The sequence below is a fragment of the Ciconia boyciana genome, chromosome 6 (genome assembly GCF_034638445.1).
Source record: "Ciconia boyciana chromosome 6, ASM3463844v1, whole genome shotgun sequence".
Taxonomy (NCBI): Eukaryota; Metazoa; Chordata; class Aves; order Ciconiiformes; family Ciconiidae; genus Ciconia; species Ciconia boyciana.
Window position 1 is genome coordinate 53535203 of NC_132939.1, and position 12789 is coordinate 53547991.

General features: G+C 37.8%; 1 protein-coding gene across 1 annotated transcript in view; it reads right to left on the minus strand.

Moving 5' to 3' along the window:
* Positions 1 to 12789, minus strand: part of PPP4R3A (protein phosphatase 4 regulatory subunit 3A) — a 46024-nt gene that overhangs the window by 30585 nt on the left and 2650 nt on the right. Inside the window, exon 2 of the mRNA XM_072863992.1 lies at positions 5966 to 6021. Within this exon, the coding sequence (XP_072720093.1) occupies positions 5966 to 6021 (56 nt within the window). The remainder of the gene's footprint in view (positions 1 to 5965; positions 6022 to 12789) is intronic.

A 12789-nucleotide genomic window follows, 5' to 3' on the forward strand; every position in this document is an offset into this window, starting at 1 on the left:
GGCAAAACTTCTTCAGAATACAATCGGGCATTTCTCTGCTGCTTGTCTCGTTGGCTGCATCAAGCCCACATGAAGGAAGTTTGGTTAGAGGTTTTCAAGGAAGCACTACTGTGTGCTACAGCTTTATTTGAGACTTCGTTCCTAAGAAGCTAAGCTTCAAAAATACTACTGCAATAGTTTAAGCCAGCAAGCAGTCATAATTGTACTTACGTGGACAGGGCTTACCACCTACCATATGATTTCTCCTCACTTTTTGAAATGACTTCCAAAAGCCTTACTTTCCTTAACAGAAAGGTTGTTGAATACACACTATCAGTCTCAAGTTCTTGCCATAACACTCACCAGAAGTCACGCTTTTATTAGATATTAAATCAGTTTTATTTAACTATTAGGAAGCTGATTAGCAGGTGTGTTGTACAGCATTCATACAATCTCCAAAGCAAGCCCTGGGATTTCATAATGAAGAATTTCAGAGCAACTATTACTCAGGATTTGATTCTGCTGTAAAACTGATTTAAGATTTCTTCCCTAATGTGATAAAATTAAGAAAACTGTTATTGTTTGACAATACCCTCTCACTGGTGTTCACATCCAGGGAGAATACTAGTTGTCTCTGTAGCTCCAAAATATTCTTTTGGGATCCCTATGAGATTTAGGCTACTCTCAAGAAGTAGTGATCCCCAAAATTAGATAGGCCTTTCATAAATTCTTGCTTTCTGTCTTAAAAAGCAAATTAATCTCTTCCTACTAGCCCTCAAACGCTTTAGGCCTATGACACCTTCCTGGCCCCCACTGGAAGTTCAACAGAGGAAGGTTGTTTCTCCCCCTCTTGGACTACCTGATTGCTAGTCTTCCTTATCTAAACTCTTACATTGTTTACAGCTACAGACACTTCCCTGGACATGCCAACCCACCTTTCAGCATCTTGCTAGCTAATGATTTACAATCAAAAGTACAGTTTCTTAAGCAGCTTTCTGCTTATGAAATAAACTACTGGCACCACCCAGGTTTACGTTAAATATATATAGTTATCATGGTAGGTTGCAGCAGAATCTTCAGGCTAAAAAAACCTGCCCCAGTAATGTAATATGAAGTTTCAATTCTGTGTTTGGTTTTGTGCATTTGTTCACCTAGAACCTGGATATCTGTATGTGCTAACAAGTTATCCCAAAAACTGGAATAACCTACCGAAGGCACACTCAGTCTTTTGGCAGAATGTATTCTATCAACTTCTATGAAAGCTCAACAATCATATGTGACTTCTCAGTTAGCCATTTTGTCACTGCATTCCCATGAATCACATGGAATAAAATCAGTTTATTAGTTCTGTAACAGAACCTCAACTCACTGGCCTAGCGACCATACCCAGAAACAGCAGAAAAATTAGATTTCACAGGAAAACATGCGTGAAGATGTGATCATTTAAAATGGATGAACCAACCCACCCCAAAACCAACAGCGGTCACTCCCCTTGTTTCTCCCCTCACCCCACAAAACCACACGCTTTTCCTTACTATCTTAGCTATAATAGACACAGATTTTATTGAAATAGTTTCACTGTTGGCTTGCTTGTCCTGACAGCGAGGGTAGGAAGTTCGTCTTCTCTGAGCATTCTGCCAGTGCCTTTTTGGATCTTTTCAAAATTTAGCTTTGTTATTAATAACTGCTCTCCATTATTCAAGGATACCCACTTTCGAGCTACATAGCTAGTAGATGGTACTCTGGATGAATTTAAGCTTTGTGTTCTTGTGAGGAACTGAAAAAGGGACTGCAAAAGCAGAGGACACGAGACACTGAAGTTTCTAGTTCAGAGGCAAGACTTTGTAGCTGGAAGCTGTAAGCAACTCAAGTCTTCCTTGTTTCAGGCACAAAAAGGGATGCAATACATACTTCCATCATTGGGTTACAGGATGTACATGGATGTATCCAAAATCAAGTTGAGGATATAAGTCTTTACTGTTCTATTGCTAAAGCATTGCCAAACTATATTGAAAGTATATTGAAAAGTATATACCCTAGTCCACATCTATATCAGCTTTCTCTGTAGACAAATGCTATGTATACAGAGTTTATTTCTCCTTTAAGGTTGCATAGGAAGAGGCGTGCTGTCCTAAAATACCAGTGCAATTATTCATTTTCTGAAGAAGGATCACTTGTTTAAGAACAGCACCTCTGTCACTAGCATTCTGGAATTGTGTCATTTTAATGCCTTTAAAAAAAAAATTTTAAAATAGAGCATGGATTTAAGTGTGTAAACTGACTTCACCAGGACATTACAATTAAAGTCTCTTCCACCTTGACTAGTATATTAAGAAAACAATCAACAACAGAAGAAGAAAACTAAGTACTCTATGTGTGGTCCAGCAACCCATAGTATAATTAAATTCCACTTACTAAACAAAATTTGCTTTTAAGCTGTGTGCTACTTACCCATAATTAAATCCAGAATATTCCATACCAAAGTTATAGAACCATTACTGTAAATATTTTAAAATAAGAATACCAGTAAAACTTAACATATAGCCCTAAACAAGAACACAAGTCAGGAGACCGAATGGCTGTACTGATGCACTTTTTGCTTTTTCAGAAGAAATCTTCTGCCTACAAATAGTACCTTAACATAAGAAATATTAGTCCTTTTTCTGAGCCACAGGACATTAGTTTCTCAAGTTGTTTTCTTTCTAGCTTATTTTCCTCATATGGATTCCTTTCTTCTAGTTCTAATACAAGTAAGGATGAGTTTGCCAAGGAAGTACATGGTTCAGAGCATCCAAAAACTTCCACTGGTAGCAATTCTGTTACAGAATCAGATACACAGACCTATCTTTCTTTTTGAATGCAGAGCAGAAAATGACTCTTCATTGTGACAGAAAGACTAATCCAATTTACCTGACCAGTGAAAAGGTAGTTAGAAGACTGCCTACGTGCTTCATGCTTTAAGGAATTATTTCAAACCTCTAGATGACACGCAAGTCTGGGAAGACCGGGTACTAGACTGTACAAACTGAAGTATCTCAGGACCGTGTTGATGTATGAAAAATGAGTCCCTGAGCAGGGCTCAAGATCTGCCAAGTATTCTTCTCTTCCAAAGGGAAGAGCAGACAGTTGCTATCCACCACCGATTAGATCAACATTTACGTGCACGCAGGGACCTGACTAATCCACAAGTCATTGCTTTCAATCCTAAACCCCAAGAAATCTAAAGCAGACAATTTGTCAAAATCCTACTTGAAGCTCAGGTTCACAGGGTATGGCTTTTTTTTTTTTTGTGGTCTCCATGGATGTTTTACACTCCAAGAGAACAGAGGCAGCAAGGCAAACTTGTACTCAGGTCTTCACACTATTATTTTGACAAATAATGATCTAAGCTGTGACAGTTATCATTAAAATATACATATGCGTATGCTGAGATTGAGTAATTTGTGATATCAACAATTACTGAGACAATCTGTTTCACACCGGCACTAATAGTGCAGCACAGGTAGAAGGTTCTTTCACCAGTGGAAGAACTTCACCGTTTATCACAAAGGTATCTACAGGCTTGTTGAAGAACCCAAAGCAACTGGCATAGCAAGTTTCCTCAAAAGCTTAACTATCACACATCTCTCCTTCCTTCCAACCACAAACTGTTAGTTGGTCCAATGAAAGATTGTTTCTCCTTGGAAGCCCCATGTCAGCCTATGCAAAAGTCAGAACTCATCCACTTATTCCATTAGATATCTGAAGTGCCCACAAGTCACATGCTAATTATGTCACAGTAAAAACAGCTCTGATGTAGTGCTATGTACCCCTTTAAAAGGGAATGGAGGGTTCTCAAAAAAAATTTTGAGATAAAAGGCTGGTAAGACCATAAAACTTCAAAGTAACTTTCCAGTGTTAAGTCTTATGTTTCTAGGAGACTTTTCTTGAAATTTTGTGAGTGCAACTGACAACTGCAGGCAAACTCAAAAGGAAGTCTATCTCAGGCTGTCATTTCACTAGTAGCTGAGGTGACCTAAGTGGCATTCTGCAGCCAAAAAGGAAAGATCTCACTCACTCCTCCATCCCACAGTTCCACAAATGGATCTTGTGTGAGGTGGCTCGAAATTTCTGCTGATGTAGAGAGTTACCAGTTTTTGAGGAGGGATTTGGAGTACCAAGTTGATTTTCTTGTGGTTTAGTGAGTTTAGGCAGTTCAGAGCTAGAAAGAAACAACTCTTCCTTTCAGCTGCTAAGCTCCAAGCTTAGCTCATATGGAATCAGGTTCAAACCCTGAACTTGCCTTTTACTAAGGGAAAGGATAAGTAGGCCTCACCTGAAAGATAACACGTTACAAAGTAGGATTAATACACACACCAAGAAAGATTTGGTATTTCTAAGGCTCAGAGTGGAGCCCTATATTTAATCTATATTAGATACTGCTTTGCTTGAATAGTATGAACAACCCACCTGCAAATATAAATTTCTGTCTATGCAGCATTTGAAAGCTTTAAGAACAGCACTTTTCCTTCTCCAGCACAGAAAATGTACAGTGCTGTTCTAACCAGACAGATTCATGTTTAATATTTTTATTTCTCTAACCGTGTTTTCACAATCACCAGTATTGATTTGTGCAGTGCTAGACTGCAACACATGTCTGACCCAGAGTAGCAATGAGCATAGATATGAAATGCTGTTGCACTGACAGGCATGTGTGGTGGTTTGCACTGATCTTACAATTTTATGCCTACTTTAAGTAGGCTTCATGTTTGATCTGGCATAAAGCCTACTGATACAAAGCTTGCCCCTCAATGCTCTTTGAACAGATTTGAACCAGCAAAGCAAGTTTACACTAGATCAGCACTTTATGCCATAGAGCTGTGAAATATTCAATGTCATTTTAGGAGTCCTAAAGGTCGAGTTGCTGTATCATAGAACCATGACTTCAAGCTAGTCAGGATTACAACTAAGAGTTAGCTTGCATAGCTTTTTTGCTGGTCTTGTCCTTTCTTACTCCCTGCAATTGATTCTCCAGCCCATGCTGGCCTTACCAGTATGTTCAGTATGTTCAGACTGTTTATATGGTGCACGATGAATTACATCAAGGGGCAGATACAGGTTAAATTTTCCAAGAAAGGATATTTTAAACCCAGACTGGTTCTCCCCATTCAGTTCAACATACAATCCTACAATCAGCTGCAGCCACACAACCACTGAGACTTCCTGTGAGCAAAACTAGAGTATGTCTATGCTTATAATAAAGACTGAAGAGTGTTTTAATACATTAACTGTACCTGACGGGATTTTAGCAAGTCTGAGCTGACCAGACAGGGAACAGAATACAATCTGGTTCAGCATTTCTAAACCTCTAAGGGTAATTCTCAGCATCCATGAGATAAGAACACCAAACGAAGTGCAAGACACACAGTTCACTCCTCACCCATCTCAGCAGCATTCTTTAGGGGCTCACAATGTATGGCTTAAATAATTGAAGCAAGGTGCAAACTAGAGGTGAGAAGCTGCTTTTATGTATACAGAATGCTTTGAAGCAGTAGTAACCCATATCCATCTTCCAAGTAAAAGCCAAACAAAGGTAAACATGCAAATGGCTTTAAAGCCTTCTAGTCTTCTCTTAAATAAAATACATTGAAAGTTGTAGTATCTGAAATATAAAGAATAAAAAAGCCAGATGATATTAATTTCAGATACTATAATCCTCAGGAACCTCAGCGACTTTGTGATTTTCACAACTATGCTTTGCCCGTCTCTCCCAAAGCATTTTTTTGGTGTAAAACAGAGTGCAAGTTATCTACATAACTTCATAAAAAATGCACAGAAATAACACACATGTATCATGAAATGCACAAAAAGGTTGAGAGCTACTTTGCCTCCTATTTTTGGTACAAGAACATACAATATAATTTGCAATAGAGGCAAAAAAATGACTGTATCGCTGAAGTTAAAGAACCTGCCTTTAAACGTGAGAAAAAAAAAAAAGTAGGTTTACCTGTTGCTTCTGGTACGCAGTGTTTGGGTTAATTTTGGACTCCAAAAGAAGAGAGCCTAGGAAAAAAAAGTTCAATTTATTTACATGTGTACTAAAGTTTTAATCTCAACATGAATTTTCTGTTCACTCTTTCCTCAAGTAGGTATTAACACCTTTCCTCCCAACAATAAGCCTGTTAAACCCATATTCTACAGCTTTGTGTTTCATTTTTCCCTCAAAGATACTCTTCACATAGCACACAACATTCAAGAGCATTTTAAGGACTGGATTTTTAACCTCTTTCTTATTCTGAGTAACGACTTTTCCACAGAAAAACTTTTAGAGACAATAAAATCTGCAAAAAATCAGCACACAAAAAGCATCACAACTGCATTCTGTAGATCACCTACAGTTGTTCTGTACAAAACTTGCTAATCATGTGGTACTTGTTCTTACTAAAACACTTACATTAGTTTGCTGGAAAGCATATCTAGAAACTAATGCTTAGAGTGGCAACCATTGTGACTGCCAATACCAAAAAACTTCAGACATAATAACTTAGGAACAACGGCTTCACAGCAGCTTATACTGATTTAAGACATAGAACACCAATTCCATTCTCATGTCTGTTTTCTTGCCCTTCCTTTTGCATAAGCATTAGTGTTAATACACGTCACATTTAAATAGTTCAGAGGGTTCATCTAGGTGAAAACAACTGTTAAAACTGCTTTTATTTTTGGTACAATCACTTCCCTCACCTACCTTGCTGCTCAGCTGCACAAATGCCGGTGCATGAGGGACTCTTTACAGCCATGACTTAAATTTACGTATCTGCAGAGCTTCACTCAAGACACATGAAGTACTGATAAATTAACTTGCATAGTCAGTCTTGTAATTAAAACATAAGGCTGCAAGCACCTCTTTAAAGGGGCACTTGTCCATTCATTTACCTGCTTAAACTTATTCTTTAAGAAAAGTCCAAACTTTCTTTACAAAAAGTCTCAACTTCTCAGTTTCACAGCTACAGTTCTAAGGCAGTCTTATATTTATATTACTAGAATATTTGCCAAATATCCTCACAAAATCTACACTAAGGAAAAATTAAAATGCTTCAATCACCTCAAGTATGGAAGGCTGAGAATCTGGAAGGCAGGACAAGAAAACAAAATTCCTTGGATTTGAAAAACATACTTGGAATTGAAAATTGTACTTCCAAATCTCACAGTAGAATCAATAATGACTAGCTAGTTTCCACTATCTGAAGAGTATACCAATTATAAAATCCACAGCAAAAAATATACCAAATCAGTGTTTGTTTACTAAGTATCACCATCCTCAATCTCATAGGTTACATTTACAAAAAACCTCCGCACTCCTTTCCCGAAGAATTGCTACTGACTAATAGAAGATCATAGAATCATAAAATAGTTTGGGTTGGAAGGGACCTTTAAAGGTCATCTAGTCCAACCCCCCTGCAGTGAGCAGGGACATCTTCACCTAGATCAGGTTGCGGTTGCTCAGAGCCCCATCCAACCTGACCTTGAATGTTTCCAGGGATGGGGCATCTACCACCTCTCTGGGAAACCTGTTCCAGTGTTTCACCACCCTCGTCGTAAAAAATTTCTTCCTTATATCTAGTCTGAATCTACCCTCTTTTGGTTTAAAACCATTACCCCTTGTCCTATCGCAACAGGCCCTACTAAAAAGTCTGTCCCCATCTTTCTTATAAGCCCCCTTTAAGTACTGAAAGGCCACAATAAGGTGTCCCTGGAGCCTTCTCTCCTCCAGGCTGAACAACCCCAACCCTCTCAGCTTTTCCTCATAGGAGAGGTCCTCCAGTCCTCTGATCATTTTTGTGGCCCTCCTCTGGAGCCGCTCCAACAGGTCCATGTCTCTCCTGTACTGAGGGCTCCAGAGCTGGATGTGGTACTCCAGGTGGGGTAAGAAAGGTTATTACTTCATGAATTTAGAAGCTTTACCAAGGATTTTTATATTCATTAGCTTACTATGTATGTGATAATCAGATACAATTAATTAATCTTTTTTTTCATTAACAAAGTAACTTACCTGTGATGGCTACTTCTTCCTAATTTCTAAGTCTGTTGTTCTACAAGAAGCAGCCTTCACTAATGAAATTGGCTTGAGAAGCTGTCTCAACTGCTCTTGCAGTAAGAGCTGTTTACAAATTAAGATACAATCCAACAACAAAAGTGAACTAAATAGTGCTCAAGGGAAAACAAGACACAACGAAAAAGCAATCTCCTCCCAAAGCCACATATACTACCCTTTCTTTTTTTTTTTTTTATAAGAGTTTTTCCAGTTTTCTAACCCGCATCAGCTCTGTTAACAAAGCAGATTATTTGCTTAAGTGTGACAGCATAACTAAAAAAGAAAAATAAAAATCACAAACTATAGAGCAGAACAGCAAAGGAAAACATCTCAGGTGAGCTTTATTGATGAATCCAATACATTGTGGTACTTAGGCTATAGTCTCGAGCTTAGAATTTTGGGTTTGCCTAGTGAACATCTAAAAACAGCATTCCCTTTTCCATTACAATCATCAGTTATAGGCAGTATTTCACTTCAATCTTACTTTCAGTTTCAAAGCCTCAGCTTCAACTACATGAAGTTTTAGAATATTATTTGGTGCTATCAATTTGGTTGACTAACTTCTAGAAAGTCTTTACTGTCTAGAAAGATTTAATGGCAGCAAATACAAATTAGAATCTTGTAAGAATTAAAAGCAATTGAGAATTTCAACATTATAACATAAACTCTCTTCTTCTGTTCTAACATAATTTCAACATTTTAACTGCTGAACACAGATCCACAGACATGGAAATCCTGAAATTAGCAGAGTATCATACCTAACTTGAATGCCATGTTTGACAAAATACTATTAAAAAAAAAATCTTGAAGACAATTTAATGCAGACATTTCAACTTCCAGGCTAGAAGCAGATAGTAGAGAATGACCTCTTTACTAGACTTACCACAAAAGAGCATTTCTTCTCTACTAAACCTGACGCTTGCAGGGGAGACAAATCAAGCCTTATAAGGCTTGAAATGCTTCTCATTATCACATGATTCAACTTATTCCTCACCATTCTGGACAATAACTAGAAAAATATTAATTTGGACACAGAAACATACCGAAGCATAAACTGTGCTCTATAACCTATAACTGTCCCAAATCCATCCTTCTGGAGAATGTGATGCTCCATTTGTGCAATTTTTTCCCCAAAAAGGGTTCAACGACTCAAAAATCAGTGACTATTCTACTAGTTAGTTCATTGAGTCTATTTTCATACAGTTAAGTTTTACAGGATCAGGCCCCTTCCTGGTATGAGGCACTCTTAGGTCTCTGTTACTTGCTTCTGGGAACCAGGCAACAGTAACAGATGTCTGTAACACAAACACATTCTTTAGAAAAAGGTTACAGAAATTTAACATACAGCAAATCAAGTTCTTCTCCATTCAAAGTCAGTATCAGTATTGATTCCTAAATACAGTTCAAGATGCTTACTCTTGCATTTGTCATAAGCAATTACTTTCTATGTAGGTATTTTTCTCTTGGTACTATCCCAGAATACGTTAAGACTATCCAGTCTACTTTATAAAAATACACCAACAGAACTTCATCTTCATTAACCCAATGACTCTATTCAAAGTTAGGTAAGACCTGAAAACTCACCTTAATACAAGCTATGGTTTTAATAAACCCCCTGAAATTAAGCAGGTCTAGTTATTTTCTAAATTATAGCCTTGCATGAATTTGAAAAGGTAACTGCAAAACATTAGTGCCAGAAAGTAACATCTGAAACCACCTATAAAGAAGAAAACATTGATTTGCAGAATTCTGTTATTTGCCACTGTAATGCAATATAGCACAGCTGTGTTTTTTTGTTAGTGCAACACCACCATTCTGTGCTGTGAAGGGAATGCACGTACAGGGAAAGACTTGTTCAAAAGAGATTACATACAAATATACAGTGTTGTTTTCAAAGATATTTAGAGAACATCAAATATCCCAATCCAGTAGTCTTAAACACCAAATCTGCAGACTTGTTTACATATATGCATATGGAAGAGACCTGCTGATATGCAATACTGCTCCTCTCCCAAACTGTTATGTGGATCCTTCCTCAAAAGGAGAAGAGGTACAAAGTTGCTCATTACTCCTCACCAGTATAAACATGTTCATGTTTAAACGAAAATTTCAATTCAAGAGCTGTTTTTTGCAAGATGCACACAGAGGTTTAAATTCTGCAATTGGTTCTGCTGCTACTGAATCACAGAAACCAATCCACAGAAACTTAGGAAACAGCTCAAACCGAGGTCCAAGAACGCGCTCTGCATTTGCAAGAGATTATTCCTCAGTCTAACACATTTCTGAAAGGTCAAACCCAAACGTTAAGGAGAGGGAAGAACCAGGAGAAAAGAAACAAACAAACAAAAATCCCCTCTAGCCCCCATATTTTTTTTCATTTTAACCTAAGGTAAGTACATAACCACAAAATTTTCTGTGTTGCTTTCCAAAAAATAAATAAAATTCATCCCTTGAGTTTGAACAATGTAAAGCAAACTTAAGCCAAATTTTGGCTAAGCCTTCTGCCAGTATTACAGGGTTACTGATACCTAGTCTAAAGAAACAGCAAGGATGCGGATGCCTACCGTGTGGCAAAAGTCATTAACATAGAGAATTCAGAAGTGGCAAACTACAACTTCTGAATAAAAGTTATCAGTGAGTTCCTAAAAGAAAGCTGGCAAATATGGCCTCTAATGGGGGAGTTGACTTTGGCTTGTCAAAAAGTTTAGTTACAGAACTAGTAAGTTTTAATTAAAAGTTTAAGCCTTCAAATTAACACAAGTTAGTTGAACAGAAAAGTTCATTTTTGAGGTGACTTCAGTCATCTGGGCTCAGAACAAAAAAAGTGATCTGAAACCATGCAGTGAAAATCTAGAAGCACATAGACATTTTAAGAATGAGGCAGGCCACAGCAGCCTAAAATACCCTGTGAGAAACAGGTAAGAAATCAAAGCCTTCTGATTATACACAGAAACTCACATGGAAGGTGATCATTTGTAAGAAAAGAATTCACTATTGCTCTACTGCAACTCAAGTAGAATACACTGCAACTAGGAATCACACAGAGGAACTTTTCAGGGTTTTAAGTAAGAGTTAACAGTTGTTTAAGTGTAAAAAAACCCAAACAATTCCCTGTTTCAAAGCATAATATATCTGATCTGAAAGCAGTTTATGATATTTCTGCACTATAATAGATTACTCCAAATTGCCTGCAATGACTCCTAAAGTTTAGTGCCTGGGAGCATTAGACAGCTCAGATAGCAATACAAATCACTCATATGCTCTAATTTCTTTTAAGACGGTGTTAAAAAACAGCAACCAAAAAAAAAGAACACTCCTATAGATAAAAAAGTTGCACTCTTATTCAGCTCTTACTGCTCCAATTGATAGCTTACCTTGGACTTGGCATACTGATTGTAGCTCCCTTACTTATCTGAACACCCTGACCCTGCCATAAAATCTCAACCACTTCTAAAGCAGCTGTGGAGCTACACCAAGTCACAGCTGCACAATCAAAAGCCTGAACTATGTGCTCGCCCACACGGTCAGCCAGATGAACCTCTGGTAATTCTGCTGTTGCTCTGTGCACAGCCGAACTGGCCCTTTAACAGGAGCGGGAATTTCCCATGCACAGCAGGAACTACTGCTAACATCCCCCACGGCCTCCCCCACTCAGGAAACAGAGCCCTCAACTTCAGGCAGATCCCGAGATTTCCAGTCAGCTTCCTGGAGTAAGTCAGTAAGCACATGCCAGCGTGCACAGGATGAATCTCAGCTCAAACGCTAGGAAAAGCTAGTTTAGAAAAGGAGGAAGGAAGAAGTTTCATTGTGGAAAGAGGAGGAGCTGACAAAGACAATACGAGAACGCAATGGAAACATGGAGGCAAATGGTATATAGGTCAGGTTCCTAGTACTTGTATGTTTTTGGTAACTAGGGAAAAAAAAAATCAGTCAACTACTTCATGTAGGTAAAAAAGCACATGAGGGAACACACGAATTGCATAGTACCTAAAACACAAGTCTGGCATTACGTTTTTCCAAACCATTTGCTCACACTTAAAAATGACTGTATTTGCCTTCAAAATCAGCCCACAAACAATTGACACTGTGAGTAAACAAAATATAAATCAAATTTTATGAGATGTTTACACAACCAAGTTAGAAAAACTAGCCTATTAATAGAGTGCACATTTACCCAGGACTGTACTACCTACTAAATTAAGAACTTAAGCTCTGTATATTATTTAATACTCTTGAAGTATATGTATGCTGTTTGAGAGAGGTCTAACGTGTGCATCCTATTAAATATACTTCCATGTATTAGGTGCAATTAGTAAGTCTGAGACAGTTCTGCTTTGGTTAGAGTATCTTAGCTATGCAACACAAAGTAATGACTTCATCTTTGTTTTGGGATCATTTATACCAATTTGTATTTTCCTTCTTACAGATGTTCATTTACAACAAATAAGCTGGCAACAACAGTCCAATCCCAGTTCTAATCAGTCTTAAGCATACATATCCCACTGAAAGTCAATAAAGGGATTTTAGTTTGAATGGGCTATTTCTTCACAAGCAGGTTATGAACTGCAGTTCTTTTGCTTTCTTTTCTAAAAAGATTAAAAAAAAATCCGGAAATTGTTCAGTGTATAGAAGACATGACAGTTTTTAATCATAAGCACAGCAGCCATGTAGACAGAAAGGACTGCATCTACAACAAAATATACCGCAAAGACTAGCCTAAAAATTTAGTGATAACC